Below are 17,889 nucleotides of genomic sequence, written 5' to 3'. Positions count from 1 at the left end.
CTCAGCTTCATCAAAAGAAGTTGGAGACCGGCATGCCCTTGTTAATACCGGGGTGCTATACTAGCCTCCTCCATCCGAACCGAACCCAAACAACGGCCGCTTGAACCTGGTCTTCCTAACAGCGCCTTAGCCTGAGACTCACAAAAACGGATATTGAATTAAACACTGGGAAGTGATGCATGCGGGTCATGGTCCTACCTGTAGATACGATGTAGTAGCAGCATTAACCTCATTTAAGACTTTAGAGATGTCAGATTAGGTCATAAATTCTGTCGTAGATTATTTACGAGACATCCAACGTGTCTTGGCATTATTCAGGTGAGATGTGCCTCAACACAAGGCTATCTGGAGGCTCCTTGAGTGCTCTAAACTGTCTTGGCAATTGTGTGCTGTTCAGAGTGCAAGACCGGAGAAATTGTACTAGTATGATCTGTTATCTGCCCTCATTTGACAGGTCTCATCCTTCAGCCATGTCCCATGCATCCAAGAAACGAATATTAAGTCTTGGTCACATCAAGTGATGTTTTTTTGTTCTCTTTCTAAATTACCCCTTATATGCGCAGAGGATCGGTATATCAAAATGCTAATAAACAATATGGAAATGGTAGGAGGAGTTGTCAATATCACGTAGACTACATGTAACCATTTCAATTCATCGCTAATCATGACATGAATTATATGGTAACCAACGTGTGCCAAAAAATCAAGATGAAGAGTAGAGGGGGAAAAAAACTATATAATGGCATGCTTGTGACCACATCTGTTTGCCATGTCGGCTCATCGCCAACCTTTACAACTCACTTAAGAACCACAGAATTCCATCATGAAGCACACATTCTCTTCGCTGGCTCCTCTGGCCCTGATACCATCTACTTCAGATGTTGCTTCTCTAGCACCTCAACTGGTGCTGCCAGGAATCCTCGAAACATTTGAATGCATTGCTCTGGATGTCATTGCCGAGCTTCTCCTTGGAGACCCCTTGGCGATTGCTTTTTGCGAGGCCGTTGGGCCTCTTCATCGGAGCTTTATCAAGACCAGAACCACTACCATCGTGAGGCCAACTACGGTGACAGTAACGACCACCAGGAACAGGACCCATCCCACAATCACCAGCCGCACCATAATGTTAGTTGAGCCGGTCGTCACGACTAGAACAATCACCAAGACCCAGACAGCGAGAGCTTGCCCTGCACCAACTCTTTGCGTTAACCAAGGAATCGACTTTGCACACTACAGGAAGACTCTTGGCGGCGGTTTCGCAAACTTCCATCCTGAAGGGTAAAAGGTAAGTTGGAAGATATCAGTCTGTCAACAAGTTTGGCTGTGTGTCCTACATGAGTGCTAATACGACGCTGAACAGTCAATTCATCCACGATACGGATCGTTGACCAACGCCATTGGCGGCATCGGCTTCCAAGACAGCGCCGACAAGAGCGTTACGGATGTACTCCGCTGCCAGAGTCAAACTTCGTTCTGAAATACCGTGGATACATCTTAGTCCGCCAGACAGGCTCGTACACCTCCATTCTTAGCGAGGTCGATGACGCCGCCTTCATCTGGGTTGGTCCCACGGCCTACTCCCGATGGACCGGGGTTAATGCCGATGCAAAGGCTCTTACGACAACGGCCCCGCGCGGGGCACTACACTATCAATCTGCGAGAAGGTCAATACTATGCATTTTGTAACTTTTATGGCTAGGGACCGAGTATCGCTGAGTTCGGTATCAACGTGGTGGCGCTAGATGGCACCACGTTCTTGTCGTCCAACACCACCGAATTGCCCTACTTGGTTCGGTTCTCCTGCGACAGAAATACGGCGCCACGATTCCATCCTTTTAGGCTTGAAGTTTAAGAAGTGGTTTTTCTTTTCTTGCAAGGATTGGTCTTTTGGAGAGAAAGGTTTATATTTGATTCATTTATCGTATAACTAGTAAATCTTGGGATAGATATAATCGCGACGGTCCTGCGATGATTAAATAAAATTTAATTTTAATTCATTTCTTTCCTTAGCTATGACATCTAACTGCAGCTGGGGGGCCTTCTATCAGACCTTGTTGAATATGAACTAGGAGCTGAAGATGTGCTCATTCCTATCCGACCCTCTCCTGATGGCGCAACGTGATATAGCCAATTGCCCCCCTTCATCAGAATCGAGTTTTCCTTCAACATTTAGAAGAAGCAATCTGTTCCAAGATCCTTAGGAAGCCCATCAAAGACAGCCACCAGTACACCCAAGTTAATCGAAAGTCAGAAACGAAGTGGTATTATGTATGACTCATTGACTTTACAAAAATGAGCAGACGCTGTGCGATGATTATTGGGTATGTAGCCAAAATGAAAAGCAGCACCAAAAAGACTTTCACGTTTCATTCAAGCCCTCTCATCGTATAGCTCTTCATCCTCTTGCGGCCACTCTACCGTAAACACCGTCTCTTCTTCCTCGTCGTCATCACCCTCGCCATCATGGCTCTCAAACGCAAACGCAACAATGCTATTGTCCTTCAGTCCGCATTTTGTCGGGGTGTTGGAAGCATCTTCTCCAAGGTTCAGCACCTTCCATCCTCTGGAGGGGTCGGTAGGCACCTGGAGAACGCCATATGTGACATTTGCTGAGTCTGGTATCGGCGTCTTCTCGTCTGGTGATGAATTTGACTTTATTAGACCATCGGGGTATCTCTCTCTAAGAACCGCCAATAGCTCTTCGGTCACGGATGAAAATGGAGCCAGGGCGTCGACGAAGATGAAGATTGTATGGATGCCGTATTTGAATCTCACAGAGAGGTTCGCATCATCAGCATCAGCGGGCGGCTACCAGGTTTAGCATTGTGGCAGTTCCCGCGTGAGGGGGGAATATACCATCTTGATGTGACTGAAAAAGTCCTCACTCGTTGCAATGAATTACACTCTGAGTCTTTTCAAGCTGTCGCTTGATCACGAAGAATGGAGTAAAGCGTGATGAATGCGATTCATCAAGAGTGAACTGAGTTGAGCGGCGATGATTTGGGCGCGAAGTCACGTGAAAGCGCGTTAAGTGCTTTTCAGGCAAAGCAAATGAGCGACATGGCACACGGAAAAACCTGCGATACGGAGAGCAGAGGCCTTATCCTTATCTGTATTTGATATGCCGCTACTCTGTGCATAGCTTGATTGACATGCGATTCGACAATTTAACGATGCGATTGCCATAGCAGATCAGAACAGTGCAGCAACGTACGCTCGATTAATACAGGAGGACCGCCAATTCGCAGAGAAGCTCCTTTTGCGCCTGGGGACCGGGATATCGTCTGCCATCGAGGGCTTTACGGAGATCTCGTTCATCCACAGCTCATCCACCGTCACAGAACCACAGCTACAAGCATGGCGAGATCCTCGGGCAGCGATGGAATTCTCCTCAGCGCTCCTCGATCAAGGGCTGCCAATGCTCCCCAGGCTCAGCCCGCTTTCCCTGCCGAGTCACATCCACGCCTGGCCATCATGACGCCCAGCCGCCTCCTTCTCGGCTCTGTAGCCTCCAGCTTCGTCGGCTTCACTCTCGGGGCAGTCCAAGGCGGACAGATGGCACAGCTACGCTTCCGCGCAGAGCATGCGCACAAAATGCCCGACACCACAGCGGGCTGGTATCTCTACCACAAGTCCAAGAATTATCACGCCATGCAAGGCGGCATCCGCGAGGGGTTCCGAATGGGGCTCAAGACGGGCTTCTGGAGTCTGATGGCCTTGTCTTTGGAGAGCACGGTGGACCGTTATCGGGGCAGCAGCGACATGTTTTCGACCGTCGTGGCGACGCTTACCGTGGCGGGAGCATTTTCACTCTGGCGTGAGTTTGTCTAATTTCCTTGTGTTTTTTTCTTCCACTATTCTGGAATCCCTGCTCTACGACTTATTTTCTTCCCGCTGTCCTAAAGGTGAATGGAACCAGACTAGTCAGGTCTGGCTTTCACCGGCTCGCGCTTTGGCATGTCAGAGTTCCCCACGCTATACTGGCAATCATCGGATTAAGATCGTGTGGCGCCAAAGAAAAAAAAAAGTTGCAAAGAAATGCCAGGAAAGGAAATCAAGACCGTGGGGACCATTAGCTAACAGAAAGCCGACCATCGGCCGGCACCTGGGCTTACAGATCGATTCTCGCTTTCCACCGCTGCTCGCACCGCAAAGTACGGGCTGGTCTTTGGCCTGGCCTACGGAGGGGTCCAGGATCTCGTGGGCTTAGCCCGTGGCAGACCGATTGGGTATGTGGAGCTGATCCGACGTCGGTTTGGCTCTAGGTCACGCGAAGGCGGCATCAGCGACGAAAGGAGCGACGACAGCAATGATGCCAATGTCTAGAACCAACCAGCCATCGCCGTAAGCAGCCGCGCCTGCTCCCTCGTCGTCTGAGCGCAGTGGGGATCGTCTCATCCCCGAGGCTGGAAGTCTTTGTTCATCATTCATCATGCTCGTAACGAGTAACAGTGCCAGCAGGAGGTGAAGGCGAAGAGAAGAGGCCGATATGAAGGCGACGTCATGCGTTCCGTGCAGACGAATCAAGAGATATCCAGCACGTCCATTGTCCCAGGCCAACGCCGCTGATCTTTTGATGCCAAGTCGACAAGCTCAGCTTTGATGGTGCTTGAACCGGCAAGGACAGCTCTCATTCCACAGCCATGCAGCTATTATACAGTTGCTGCACACACTCAACCAAGCAACCAATCAATAGGAAAAGAAGGAAAAGGGGAATGCTGGGACTATATCATGGATCGCGGACTCAAGCGCGCTATCCTCGCCTGCATTGAAAATAGCGATATTCCTGTATGAGATGACGCAGAAGAAGAAAGCCATTGGATGCTTCCTGATGTCATGTCTTACCTACCACTCTGTACTACTACTACTACCGCATCTACCACTACCGCATCGAACCAGATCCCACGTTCACCTGACAATGCCGTGCATCCCCTCACTCACGATGCCCCCTTTGCAGCAGGTCGAGAACGACGACCCCAGGCCGTATCGGAGCTTTTGCAGCATCTCTCTCTCTCTCTCCCTCTCCTGCATCACATTGTGTGTACATTACTCCATAATACCATGTATAGTCCTGCTGTATGTAATACGAGCCTAGTACCTTAATATCACATAGACGAAGCAAGCCGCGACGCTGGGGAAGAGCGTGGGGGCAGCGCAACGCCAAAGGGCAACCTAGCGGCACTGGCTCGCACAGGGTTTCTGGCCTTCCCGCCGCAAACCCGCATTTCTGGCCTCTGCGGCTCCATCGCCATCGCCAGTCCCAGCGGACTTTAGCATCGCGCCCAGCTCCACGTCGACGCCGCCGCCTGCTTAGCCCGCGGCTACTCTCGGCTGCATCCCAGCAAGCTCGCTGCCCCCAAACGCTCCCACGTGATGCCTATCGCGCCCCTCTCGCCAACGACAGGCTTATCTCCAACCCAGCTGCAGCATCTCTGATATCTGGGATGCGTTCCAGCTCCCCTCTGCAGCGGCCTGACACGGACTTTTGTGGAGGAGGCGATTCCCAGACGGGCGGGCCCTTTTTTCTCTCTTCTTCTTCCAGGCAATTAAATTAGGCCCATGCAAGTGCTAGTTCGTATGTCTCCGCTGTGTTTTGTGTGCAGCGGTACATGGCGTGTTGGATTGGGCTGGACAAATCGAAGCTCTCATGATTTGATGGCGGCGGGCACCGGCAATCGGAGGAGGGTGACCATCCAAGCAGAGCTCTGGCCCTGGAGCAGCGAGATCTCGCCTCTCTTCGGCCCTCCGTAGCTGCCGGGTGGCTTTGGATAGGCCCTGGACTGGCTCGATAGATAGCGGCGCTTCGTGCCTGTCCCTGGATACATTAATAAAAAGACATCCCGTTGTTTTCCTTCTCGTAGTGTCGAAGCTTTCTCTCCATCTCTCTATATATACCAACTGCCTTATCTCTCTCCCTCTTCCTCACGAACCCTTTCCTAGCCCTTACTTATCAAACCGGACCTGCATTGAACCTTTGCAGAACCGCATTATACTTTTCTGATTTTCATCTTCAGCCGCTTAAACTATACATCTATATACCTGATTGCATTGCGTATTGTTGCGCCACTAAAGCAAGCCTCGTCTTACACCCACCGCGTCAGCCACTTACTATCAGCAGCTCTCACGCCCGAATCTGGTTTGCTAGAAACCGCAGCACAAACCGCACACCTGATTACAGTGCAGCTATCCCTCCTACTCCTCCTTTTGTTCTCTGTCGGTCGGCCTATCATGCTCTCCGTCCCAGGTCGACGGGCGGTTCGCCTGCCCGGCCACCGGACTGCTTCCCTCTCCTCCACCACCTCCTCCATCTCCCTGCTCAGAACCTCATCGTTGGCATCACCGACATCATCCTCGTGTCTCTTCGCCATGGCAAACATGACAAGAAAGCACCACTCACGGCGCAGCATCCACTCGTCTGAGCGACGCACCTCCACCGTCGCAGATATCCCAGGAACTTTGCCTCCTCTGCCACCCCAGGACGTGGCCTCCAACCGCGCGCCGCTGTCAGTCCTGCCGCTCAGCATGATCCTCCGCTCGCTGGCAACAACCGTGGTCTCCTCGTCTCCCATCCTGCTGCCTCCCTCGCTGCGCATCATGGTGGCGCTCGCCCACGCCAAGAACCCCATCCTGAATCCTGACAAGAATCCCCTTCTGAGATTCTTCCTGAAAAAGTCATTCTACGCCCAGTTCTGCGCCGGCGAGAATGCGGCCGAGGTGCGGGCTACCATCAGTCGGCTAAAGGACATCGGCTTCACGGGCGTCATTCTGGGCTACGCCAAGGAGGTCGTCCTGGAAAGCAGCGATGCCAAAGACATGGCCAAGGCCAACTTGGGCGAGGAAACGGCCCGGGACATCGAAAAGGAGATTAACCCCTGGAGAGATGGAACTCTGGAGACGGTTCGTCTGGCTGAGCCGGGTGACTTTGTTGCTCTCAAGTATGTATCTCTTCAAACCGCATAATTTTTTTTTCCTTCTATTGTTCTTGAACAATTGGTTGCTAACAGAAGTCACCATCTAGATTTACTGGCGCTGGTAGTCTTGCTCTCCACCAACTCAAGAACCGACTCCCGCCCTCTCAGCATCTGGGCGAATCCATTGACGCCATCTGCGAGCTCGCTCGTGACCGTGGCGTGCGCCTCCTTTTCGACGCTGAGCAGGACATGCTGCAGGATGGTATCGACGATTGGACCATGAAATTCGCCCGCAAGTACAACGATTCCCCAGAAACTGCCACCATCTACGGCACCTATCAGGCATACAAGAAGAACTGCCCCGCTGTGGTATCACGACATCTGGCCGACGCGCAAAGGGAGGGTTTCACTCTCGGCGTGAAGCTGGTGCGTGGTGCATACCTGGGCTCTGATCCCCGGCAGTGCTTCCATGACACCAAGGAGGATACGGATGCCTGCTACAACAGCATTGCGGCGAGCATCCTGGCCAGGCAATGGTCCGTCACCGTCCAGGGAGAAGGCGAATTCCCCAATGCGCACATCGTGCTGGCCACCCACAACGTCGAGTCCGTGCGACGAGCCAGAGCAATCTGCGATGCCGGCGGCGCCAAGTCCGACATTGCCTTTGCCCAGCTTCAGGGCATGGCTGACGAGGTGAGCTGCGAGCTTGTCGAGGCGAGCCAATCGGCCCAGAAGGAAAACGCCAACGCTCGACCGCTGCCCGTTTACAAGTATCTTGTCTGGGGCACCACCGGCGAGTGCATGAAGTATCTTTTACGTCGCGCTCAGGAGAACAAGGACGCTGTCCAGCGCACCAGAAACGGAAGAGACGCTATGTGGGGAGAGCTGGTCAGGCGATGCAAGAGCGTCGTTGGCATGGCATGAATAGAGAAATAGAGCATGTGGATGTGTAAAGACGGGATGTTTTTTGGAAAGGAGTTTGGCAACTTGGGCCTTTTTTTTTTTTTTTTTGTCTTTTTTTTATACCAGCGATATTGCACAGTTTGGAGTTTGGTGGCTTTTAGTAACACTAAACGAGAAATCGGTGGTAGAATGATTATTAGAGTGTCTAGTAAAGTATGATGAGTATAGTTTATGCGAGATTATAGGGAGTTTGCAGAGGATTAATAAACTTACTGATTTTGCATATTGTGGTCCAACTTTTATCCTTTTCTTACTCACTCCCCTTCTTATTATCCAAATCTTTTCCGTTTATATCATTTTGTATCTCTTTCTCTTTCTCTTTCTTTCACTCTTCATTCGTCCCTACCCCAAGCTCCTCGCTATGCCCAGCCCGCTGAGCTTAAGAAGCGCCCAAGTACCGTCGTAAACAGAGTTGTCAGGCGTGAAGCGGCCTGTAGCAACTGAAGTCGCATCGGTGCTCTCTGATTACCATCCATATAGCAATTCATGGGGGCCCCTCATAGACCCCGCAGTGCCATGCCACTCAAGACCAGCTTCTCAATCTCCTCACGCTTGACCACCTCGTCCTTGATAGTGTCTAGCCAAGCTAAACCATTAAGCTTATAGTTCTTACGAATGGCCTTGACGTCTGCAATACTCGAGACAATCTCATTGGTGGGAGGCACGATGTCTCCTTCAACGTTGTCCTTTAAGTGCTGAGAAATAGCGTCTGCCGATACTGGGACGGGACTGCTGTCGCTCGGAAAGGTGATTTTGACAACGAAGAGATCGGTAGTGGACGGTGAAACTCCAAAGCGTCGATATGCTTCGGAAATCTGCATATAAATTAGCCCTCTGAGACTGAGACTTGGTCGGTAGCCACCCAAACATAGCTAGCCTAAAACTCTCGCTCACGTTATTGGAAGCACTCAATGATACAACCGTTTCTGAATGCACGTTGGGCGTCTTTAGTGCTCCATTGACTGAGTTGTTTACTGCCTTGAATACCGCCGAAAGTAGATGAACGCGCGAGACGATCTGCCGGTAGCCAAGTTAGCAATCTCGAGCTTTTACTACCCCTCTAAACTTGGATCTACTTTTGTCGCCTGCTATATTGAGCTCGGCAATGGATTGGTGCTGGACCCCAGAGACACAACTTTGCAGATGGCCGCCGGCGCACATCACATCACAGCGCAGCATCTAAACAGGCTCGCTATGCGTCGAAACAACGTACCGTAGAAGCGTCGATAAAGGCATATTCGAAATCGGCATTTCGCGCGAGCAGCTGCTGGTGCAAGAAGCCGGAGTTGCGGACGTTGCGAAAGAGAGCGAGGTAGACTTTGTACGACGACGGCGCGTGCTCGAGCACGACTGTTTCGAGGGACATGGCGGGCAGGGAACAGGCGGCTAAACGGCGGAGAGCGTGAAGAGAGGTTGCAAGATTCTGTCACAGCAAAATGGCGATGGTGGGGTTGAATCTACAAGCATGGTGGGGTGTTTTCTCCGTACGAAATTTCGTTGCTGGCACTGTAACCGATGCAAAGGCCGGCCATCCGTGTTCAGCCAAGATGAGATGGCAGAGAAGCGGGTCGAGCTGCGAACAGAATGTGCAGTAAATTTGGATCGTTGCCTTTTTATGGTATGCAAAACATGTATTTGAGTAGACTAGGAGAGACACGGACGAGATTATGCAGATATATGGACAGATTAGTAGATGCAAAGTTTAGAATGTAGCAAGCAGGGCGTGTATGGCATGTTGTCCATTACAGAGCATCTCGCACCTGAAATGATGCACAAGTTTACCCGATATCCATAGATCTAGATATGCGTGAGCTCTATATGCTTGAGGTGCCGTTAGACTGGCCGTATGGATACCTATTTGACATCATCTGCCTCTTCCAAAGGACTCTTCGCAATATATGCAAATATGCAAGTTACTTGATAGCAAGCGGCAATTCGCTGTGTCTGCCTCACCTATTCCAGCACCAACATGCGGCACACATATGGGGGGCCTGTTTTGCCTATTCCGTGCACAAGCTCGGGTGCTGTATCTGGGCAAGTGGAGCTGGCAATATCCATCCAGCCGTGCCTAGATCGGCCCCACGATCCGGGGAGATGGACTTGGATGGAGCACATCAATACCGAGTAGTGGACGACGGCTTCTAGCATGGAACTCTCCTTCGTGCAGGAACCTTGCCCTGCACCATGCTACGCGCGAATGCCTCTGCGCAAAGTTATTTTCTTTCTTTTCTCCCGCTATTACACATCAGTTATACATTATACGGCATCCAGATCCCGCCTTGCTTCCTTGGCCGCCCTCAGCCACGAAACTCTCGGGTAGCATTCGAGAGCCAATCCAGCGCCGTGGTTGGATGGATGAAGCCTCGCAGGCAGCACGCAAGGCATCCTTCCAAGGCAGCCATATGCAAGCTGCGCGAGCCCGGCCAATGTGAGGCCACGATGTATATAAGGGGGCATAGCGATGTGCGGCGCGCAAAAAATGCACATGTTTTGGAGGGCAGTTGTTGTTTTCTCTCTGTCGCAGACGTGAAACTTTTGACGCGTCTTCACCTTCATTCGTTGATTGATTCATTCATTGACATATTGATTCATTGATTCATCCTCCCAACCGCCGCCCAACATGCGCTTCAGCGACATCACAGACATTGATCGCGAGGCAGTCTCCGACTTTGCTTGGAAATGGCGCTGCAAAATCTTCCCCGTCAAAGACGCTACATTCTCCAAGAGAGCCGCCAAAGATGGCAAGGATGGAGTCGCCGCTGATGGAGCTGATGGCAGCGACAAAGATCCCAACTTTGGCGCCAGCCCCATCGTCAAGACCCTCTACGACAAGAACACTTCAGACCTCCACTCGCGCCATGAATGGGTCGACTATCCGCCCAAGCAAATGTCCAAATCCGCAGCTCGCGCGCAGGACCGCGTCGCCATCAAGGTGTACAAAGTCAGAGACCATCACAAGCCTTGCATCTCGGGACGCGTCCCGCTCAAGTATTTCAAGATTGAGGTTCAGAATCACACGCTCGTGGCCGCGCTGGCGCCAATTGTAAAGAAGGAAAACTGCCATCTTGATGTCAACGAGGCGGCCAGCTTTGAAGAGCCCTTTCGCTGCCTCTGGTTCTGCCAAGATGACATCAGGGAGCTGTACAAGAAGACTGACAACTCTGAGCAGCTAAAGTCTTACCTGAAGCTATTTATCCAAGTCTTGGATGACCTGTTTCGCGAGATGACGATCAAGAGGCGAAATATCCAGACCAGCCATCTGGTCGACTTCAGAACAGCCTGGACATTATTCCCCAGAGGCTCCACGGTATACAGCTTTGGAATCAATGCAGAGTTTCTTGCCAAGGTTGAAAGCACTGCCTACGCCAGCACGCCCTGTGGCAACGCATTGCAAATAAGGGTCAAGATTCTCAAATTCAACGGCGAAAAGTTTGTCTGGCAAGAGCGGGGCCTCTCAATCTATGAATTCGAAGGCAACAAGCCGATCCTCGAGCTTGGACACTACCCGCTAGATTTCCATCAGGATGCACAAGACATCAGGCAGCGCCTGACCGTTCGTGGCCGCAAAGTTCTCGATCTTCAAGGGCTCGAGTATCGCTTATACAACGGAATCGCTCTGTATGATGGAAGTGCCGGTATTGAGAAGCACAATGTCGAGGGCCGCATTCTCCTCGATGCTGTTGGGTATAACAAATATCACCTGACTCAAGGCAAGAGAGAGAATGATAAGCGGGCGCATGTCACCAACGACCAATCAAGGGGTTGGGGTGCATTCGACGCCGACTCCAGCTCGACTTCTGATTCCGATACAGACTTGCTGGACAATGACTCAGAGAAACAAGCTGCTATCCGACGACTGGGAGAAAAGGAATTTTTAAAGAATAAACAGTATATGGAGTCTCGAGCAGACGACATTTGCTTTATTTCCGCAATGCTTGGTGGATATGCCTTGAAGAACAAGATGTGGAGTAGGTGATAGATATCCTCCGGCGGTTGGCCGAGCTGGCTAACAATGCATTCAAACAGTGGAATTTTACATCGAGGATGTCGAACCCATGATTTGGAACGATACAGCGTATTCACATCTAGTCTACGACGACCAGCAGAAGGACCTCGTCCTCTCCTTTGTTCAGAATCACAATCCTCACCATCGCGTCGCCTCGGCAGCATCAAAGGCATCTTCATCCGCTTTAACAGTTTCAAATTCCACACGTCCCGCACCCCTGGAAGATGTCATTGTCGGTAAAGGCCAAGGTCTTATTATCCTCCTTTCAGGCCCACCAGGCACCGGCAAGACCCTCACAGCAGAGGCAGTCGCCGACCGTACTCATCGACCTCTTTTCTATCTCCAGGCCGAAGATCTCGGAATCAGCGCCTCGGATCTCGGCGCCAACATCAAGCGGGTGTTTGAAATGGCCACGGACTGGAACGCAGTCATCTTACTAGATGAAGCCGACGTGTTCATGGCTGAGCGTAACCCCAACGACATACGCCGCAACGAATTGGTCAGCATCTTTCTCCGGGAGCTAGAATACTTCCGCGGCATCATCTTCCTCACTACAAATCTTTATCATACAATCGATGCCGCTTTCCGCAGCAGAGTCAGCTTGCATCTCCTCTTCCAGTCGCTCGGCAGGGAAGCGCGCGAGACTGTCTGGCGCAAGTTCCTGCAGCGACTACCAGAACTTAAAGACGTTGGCCTAACGCAAGATGAAGAGGCTAATGAGGACATCTCTTCTAAAGAGGTAGCATTGGATACACCGCTTCGAGATGTTGATATATACCAGCTATCCCTGTGGCAGCTCAATGGCCGAGAGATCAAGAATGCGGTGCGCATGGTACAGAGCTGGTGCGGCCACAAAGGATATGCAATGACGTTGGATAGACTGGAGAGTGGAATCAGAGTGACAAATCCGCATGCGTCTAAAGAGCAAGACATTGACAAAGACTTGTATGATTAGGTGGCACCAAGTTTTAACTTACACGGGCATCCTAGCAAAAAGAGAGCACCTTGATTCTTAGGAGTAGTTGGACGGACTCTTATCTCGGAGAAACAATAAAATACACTAAATAGTTTTATCCAAAAGTATCAACTCCCACTTTTACAATGTACAAGTTTCTTGCTCCGGTGCCATTAATCATCCAATTGCACATCATCTCCTTCAAATCTTCAACTCGACTGCCGTGCCCCCCTCTAGCCTTTCCCCTCCTAGAAGGTGCAACCATCCCGTATCCAGTAGCAAACGCCGTCAAATTAAAATCATAGCTTCATGGATCCATCCCCAAATGACGTTGTATTCAAAGTGAAAATTGATAAAATGTTGATCAAAGTCGGCGACAATCCGCAACACAAGAGCGCGCCGCATCTCCGATATCGGGCCCAGCGGAATTTGGGCTGAGGCCTACGTAAAGAGGTACTCCGTACCTTTGGAGTATAAGGTATAAGAGCATCTCCAAATTTCACAAAAGCCCCTTATGAAAAGGGACCATCTTGTATCATTGGTCAGCACTATCTGCCTTAGACAAAAACCTAAAGGGCCATCACATGCCTCTCAGCCTCAATTTCCTCATCCGCCCATCCTTCATCACCTCTCGTTGCATACAAGTCAGAAAAAACCACCACATCGCTGCCATGTCCAAGACCGAGGGCGCCACTTACACGCACGGCCACCATGCCTCTGTGCTGCGCTCGCACACCTGGCGCACGGCAGCCAACTCGGCCGCCTATCTTCTTCCCCATCTCAAGCCGGACATGAAGGTGCTCGACGTCGGCTGCGGCCCGGGAACCATCACCGTCGACCTGGCTGCCAAGTACGTGCCGCAGGGCCACATCACGGGCCTGGAGAATGCCGCCGGGGTCCTGGTGCAGGCCCGCGAACTTGCAAAGGAAAAGGGCGTGACAAACGTCGAATTTGTAGAGGGAGACGCCAATGCGCTGCAGTTCGCCGACGAGACCTTTGACGTGGTGTTTTGCCACCAGGTGCTCCAGCACGTCAAGGATCCCGTAAACATCCTGCGGGAGATGCGAAGAGTGGCCAAGACGGGCGGCATCGTCGCCGCGAGGGAGTCCGACTTTGGCGGCTTCATCTGGTACCCCGCCGTGGAAGACATGGAGGACTGGCTGGCATTCTACTCGGCCAACGCGCGGTCCAACGGCGGCGAGCCCAACGCAGGCCGCATGATCCACACCTGGGCCAAGAAGGCGGGCTTCTCGCCGAGCGCCGTGACCAGCGGCTCAAGCACCTGGTGCTACAGCACAAAGGAAGAGGTTGCGTGGTGGAGTGGCTTGTGGGCAGAGAGGACCGTGGCGTCGTCATTTGCAAAGACGGCGATTGAGAATGGCACGGGGACCCAGGAGAGGCTGGAGAAGGCTTCGGCGGCTTGGAGGAACTGGGGTAATGAGGAGGAGGCGTGGTTTTCCGTTCTTCATGGCGAGATTATTTGCCGCAAGTAAGGGGGATGTAATGAGTCTTTGAAAAAATAGGCTACTATTGCTATATGAGCAGTAATGAGAGATGAATACATGTCGATATGAAGGCACATGAGTTAGTTATAAGCAGCTGGATGGTAATTCATTATGTGGTATTAATAAGATATCACAACATGGCGGCTCATAAGGCATGGGATAGGTCAGCAAACCAACTTTTCTGTATCTTTTTCTCGTCTATATAATTGTTTTCATCATATGTCTGCTCGCTTGATGCGATATCAGACTGAACGTTAAATTCCAAATGAGCCGCGTCTCCATTGCCTTGTTTTAAACCGCGTGCGCCCTATTCCTGAAGAAGGGAAATATTGAACCGCCATGTTCATAATCATAATACACAAAATCGCATTTCGTCCATCCAAGACGTCTATTGTACATTGTACACGAATCACTTCTTAAGCCGTTTACCGTACGTTTTAGGCCTCTTCCCAAGCTTCTTTCTGTCAAACACGCTTTCGATCGTGGGCTTCGGTAGCCCAGATATAAACAGCTCGGTTTGCTGCGTCACCGTCCTCTTTTCAGGCATCTCCAAACCTGCAGTCCCCTTCGAACTATCCGCCTGTCCAAACTGTGGTTTTCGTTGTATATTGATGGAAATAAAACCTGGCCTTGACCCTGCAGAATCAGAGTTGCGTCGCGTAAACTTGATCGGAACTAGCTCCTTCGGTGCTTTGGTGCCTGCTGCAAATGATACTCTCCGCTCTCTCACGCTTGCCGGCCGTTCTTCCTGAACCTCTGGTTGAGGTTCTTTGGGGGGATCTTCCATGATTATGTCAGAATCCGTGCGCCTTCGTTTAGCCATGCGTTCTTCGCTCCCTTGAGCTTCCGGCTGGGAAGGTTCTTCAAGCTTCTCAGCCGAATCCGCGGTAGTAGCTGCCTTTGGTGGCCTACCACGTTTCTTCGCTGAAGCCGTGACAGGCGCAGGTATCATAAGTGAAGGCTTATTCGCAGCTGAAGATTTTGGCCTGCCCCGTTTCCTTGCAGGTGTCGCTTCTATATCTTCTTGTACCGCCTCAGGCCCAGAGTTCCCATCCACAGCTATGTCCTCTACTACATCTGCCATATGCTCAGACTTCGATCCCTGTGGCTCAGCTTCCTCATCATTTGTGGCAGTCTCTAGGCCCGTAGCTGTATTAACCGAGATATCGTTCTTGGACGGTCTGCCTCTGCCTCGTTTCTGGGCAGGTGCTGTAGGTGGAGAATAAGTATGTAGTCCTTCCAACGCATCATCTTGTTGAGAAGGTGGATTTCGTTGCTCTATGGTTTCTGTAGTAGGCGCTGCGATATCTGCAGTGGTTGATATTTCAGATTCTGCTTGTACTTCTGGCACCGCACGCGCTTCGGTAGTAGTGGCTGATGCCCTGGCATTTTTTGGCGGTCGTCCTCTTTTGCCCGAAGCCGGCGTTACGGTTGGTGTTTCGACAATGGATGGCTGAGGCTCGTTGGCTGACTCCTGGGCCGCGTCACTTTTTCGCGGACGTCCTCTTTTACTCGGAGCTGGTGTTGAAGTTGCTGTTTCGGCAGCGGATAGTGCATGTTCGTCGGTAAGATTTTGTGCTGTGCTCACCACCTCGCTCTTTCGTGGCCGCCCTCGTCTGCTCGGTGCTGGCGTTGAGCTTGCTGCTTCGGTGGCGGCCAATGTATGCTCATCAGTGGGATTGTGTGCTGTGTTAACCACTTCGCTCTTCCGTGGCCGTCCTCTTTTGGTCAAAGATGGTGTTGAAACTGATGCTTCAACTGCAGGTAGCTGAGATTCGTTAGTTGGCGCCTGTGATACGTCTACCAGGGTATTCCGCCGAGGTCGTCCTCTTTTGGCTGCAGCTGGTGTTGCAGCTGGTGCCTCTTCTGCGTGTATGTCGGATTCTTTGGTGTGTACTTGTGACTCGTTTTCCACTTCACTCTTCCGAGGCCGTCCCCTTTTGGCTGCAGCCGGTGTTACAGCCGGTGTCGCAGCCGATGTCTCTTCTGTGGGTATATCGGATTCTTTGGCGTGTACTTGAGGCTCGTTTTCCACTTCACTCTTCCGAGGTCGTCCCCTTTTGCCTGGAGCAGATGTCGCAATCGGTGCTTCTTCTATGGATATATCGGATTCTTTGGTGTGCACTTGTGACCGGTCTTCCACATCACTCTTCCGAGGCCGGCCTCGTTTGCCTGTAGTAGGCGTCCACTCACTGGCTACCTCAGGAGCTACCAACTTTGGCGGCCGACCTGGTCCTTGCTTCGTTGACGATGCTCGCGTCAGCTCTGGGATCTCGCTCTTGCGAGGCCGTCCCCGCCTTCTAGCAGCTGGGGTCTCTTCAGCTCTGTTGATCTCGGCCTCATCAACCACTGCCGGCTCTACCACCTCATCTCCTTCAATGGGAACTTTTTCGTGCACAGCTATCTCAGTGACCCCAGATTCCTTCGGTGCCAGATCTGGCGGCTCTACTGCTGCATCGCTTTTCCGTGGGCGCCCGACTTTTCTCGGAGCAGGTCGAGGTGGGGACGGCTGTCTGCCTTCATCCATGGTTGGACGCTCATTAGATTCCGCCATGAGCTGGAGCTGTTGCTGTGCCTTGGTATCCAGTGAAGTTTCTTCTATAACGACATTTTCGGGCTCGCAGTCGCCATGCTGTCCACTGACGCTGGTCAAGAAATCTTCCTCCAGATCTCTGTGATCGCGCTCTTCTGCGACGATAGAAGGAGATTCTGAATCGGGTGGCGTCAGTTGTGCCGCCTGCGAGTGAAGTGCCTGTATATTCACATCCATCTGGCTTTGCGCCGCCGCTATTTCTGAGCTTCGAAGTACTTCATTCACAATCTGGCTTGCCGTCATGGTGCCTCTCATCTCATCCATATCTGCAGACACATTCAGTAAAGAATAGAGGGGGTCAGAGAGATCAGAGTCCCTCAAAAACACAGCTGGCTCCTCGATTCCAGCCACATTATCTAAGACGCGGCCTCTAGCGGCTGGCTCCAGGTCATACTCAGATGTGGCATCTTGTCCCGAAAACTGTGCGCCGCGGTCGTGATCCTCCATGAGTCCCCGAAATGATTCCGCCGGCTCTTCGTGGGCGAAGGCTGAATACTGAGACTGAGGCGATGACCGGCTCTCAGTATAATTTGCCACCTCGGCTTGCCCATTCACTCCGATGCTATCCTCATATTCATAGCCGAATTTTGACTGCAGAGCTTGAGTAGCCAAACTCGCAATAACCGCAGCATCTTCGGAATCCAAACCATCATTCATCTGCCAGAAATCCGTGAGAGGTGACTGCTCATCCATGGGGTTAAAGTCCATCGCATAAGTGTACCGGGGGATGCTATCGCCCCTCGACATTAGAGAGAAGTCGAAGCCGAGGCCGTCATAAAGACCGAGACTTCAGCCAGCGGATGAGGAAGAGTTTGCGACTGGTGACAAAGGCATAGATATGCATGCGCCTCGCTGAAACATGGAATTTTTGCTGGTGCCTCGTTCCTTGCAAATTAATGTGAACGCGTGTTTAGATGTTACGGGGCCAAGGGGACGCGCCCCTTAGAATGCTATCG

The 17,889-nt window shown here is 51.6% G+C and overlaps 8 protein-coding genes across 8 annotated transcripts; 5 read left to right on the top strand and 3 right to left on the bottom strand.

The window, feature by feature from the left end:
- Positions 1-823: 823 nt before the first annotated feature.
- On the top strand, positions 824-1,282 carry TrAFT101_002247 (uncharacterized protein; the record flags this gene model as incomplete). The annotated part of the gene is made up of 1 exon (XM_024903678.1): positions 824-1,282. The coding sequence occupies one exon, from the start codon at positions 824-826 to the stop codon at positions 1,280-1,282; it is 459 nt and encodes a 152-aa protein (XP_024763370.1).
- A 1,088-nt stretch (positions 1,283-2,370) lies between these two features.
- On the bottom strand, positions 2,371-3,291 carry TrAFT101_002246 (uncharacterized protein; the record flags this gene model as incomplete). The annotated part of the gene is made up of 2 exons (XM_066126542.1): positions 2,371-2,808; positions 3,274-3,291. The coding sequence occupies 2 exons, from the start codon at positions 3,289-3,291 to the stop codon at positions 2,371-2,373; spliced, it is 456 nt and encodes a 151-aa protein (XP_065982645.1).
- A 66-nt stretch (positions 3,292-3,357) lies between these two features.
- On the top strand, positions 3,358-4,326 carry TrAFT101_002245 (uncharacterized protein; the record flags this gene model as incomplete). The annotated part of the gene is made up of 2 exons (XM_066126541.1): positions 3,358-3,817; positions 4,118-4,326. The coding sequence occupies 2 exons, from the start codon at positions 3,358-3,360 to the stop codon at positions 4,324-4,326; spliced, it is 669 nt and encodes a 222-aa protein (XP_065982644.1).
- A 1,902-nt stretch (positions 4,327-6,228) lies between these two features.
- TrAFT101_002244 (uncharacterized protein) lies at positions 6,229-7,835 on the top strand (the record flags this gene model as incomplete). The annotated part of the gene is made up of 2 exons (XM_024907870.2): positions 6,229-6,935; positions 7,019-7,835. 2 exons carry the CDS (start codon positions 6,229-6,231, stop codon positions 7,833-7,835), a joined length of 1,524 nt encoding a protein of 507 aa, XP_024763366.1.
- Positions 7,836-7,950: 115 nt separating this feature from the next.
- Positions 7,951-9,404, bottom strand: TrAFT101_002243 (uncharacterized protein). The gene is made up of 4 exons (XM_024899741.2): positions 9,088-9,404; positions 8,769-8,891; positions 8,088-8,689; positions 7,951-8,019 (listed from the first exon to the last, which is right to left on the bottom strand). Exons 1-3 carry the CDS (start codon positions 9,238-9,240, stop codon positions 8,372-8,374), a joined length of 594 nt encoding a protein of 197 aa, XP_024763365.1. The 5' UTR covers positions 9,241-9,404; the 3' UTR covers positions 7,951-8,019; positions 8,088-8,371.
- A 613-nt stretch (positions 9,405-10,017) lies between these two features.
- On the top strand, positions 10,018-13,117 carry TrAFT101_002242 (uncharacterized protein). The gene is made up of 2 exons (XM_024899624.2): positions 10,018-11,842; positions 11,901-13,117. The coding sequence occupies exons 1-2, from the start codon at positions 10,495-10,497 to the stop codon at positions 12,833-12,835; spliced, it is 2,283 nt and encodes a 760-aa protein (XP_024763364.1). The 5' UTR covers positions 10,018-10,494; the 3' UTR covers positions 12,836-13,117.
- A 266-nt stretch (positions 13,118-13,383) lies between these two features.
- On the top strand, positions 13,384-15,174 carry TrAFT101_002241 (uncharacterized protein). The gene has a single exon (XM_024907869.2). The coding sequence runs from the start codon at positions 13,420-13,422 to the stop codon at positions 14,326-14,328; it is 909 nt and encodes a 302-aa protein (XP_024763363.2). The 5' UTR covers positions 13,384-13,419; the 3' UTR covers positions 14,329-15,174.
- On the bottom strand, positions 14,470-17,820 carry TrAFT101_002240 (uncharacterized protein). The gene has a single exon (XM_024903676.2). It carries the CDS (start codon positions 17,678-17,680, stop codon positions 14,750-14,752), a length of 2,931 nt encoding a protein of 976 aa, XP_024763362.1. The 5' UTR covers positions 17,681-17,820; the 3' UTR covers positions 14,470-14,749.
- Positions 17,821-17,889: the final 69 nt, after the last annotated feature.

The sequence above is a fragment of the Trichoderma asperellum genome, chromosome 1, assembly GCF_020647865.1.
Source record: "Trichoderma asperellum chromosome 1, complete sequence".
NCBI classification, from domain to species: domain Eukaryota; kingdom Fungi; phylum Ascomycota; class Sordariomycetes; order Hypocreales; family Hypocreaceae; genus Trichoderma; species Trichoderma asperellum.
Note: the sequence above shows the minus strand (reverse complement) of the source record. Positions and strands in the feature narration are given on the sequence as shown.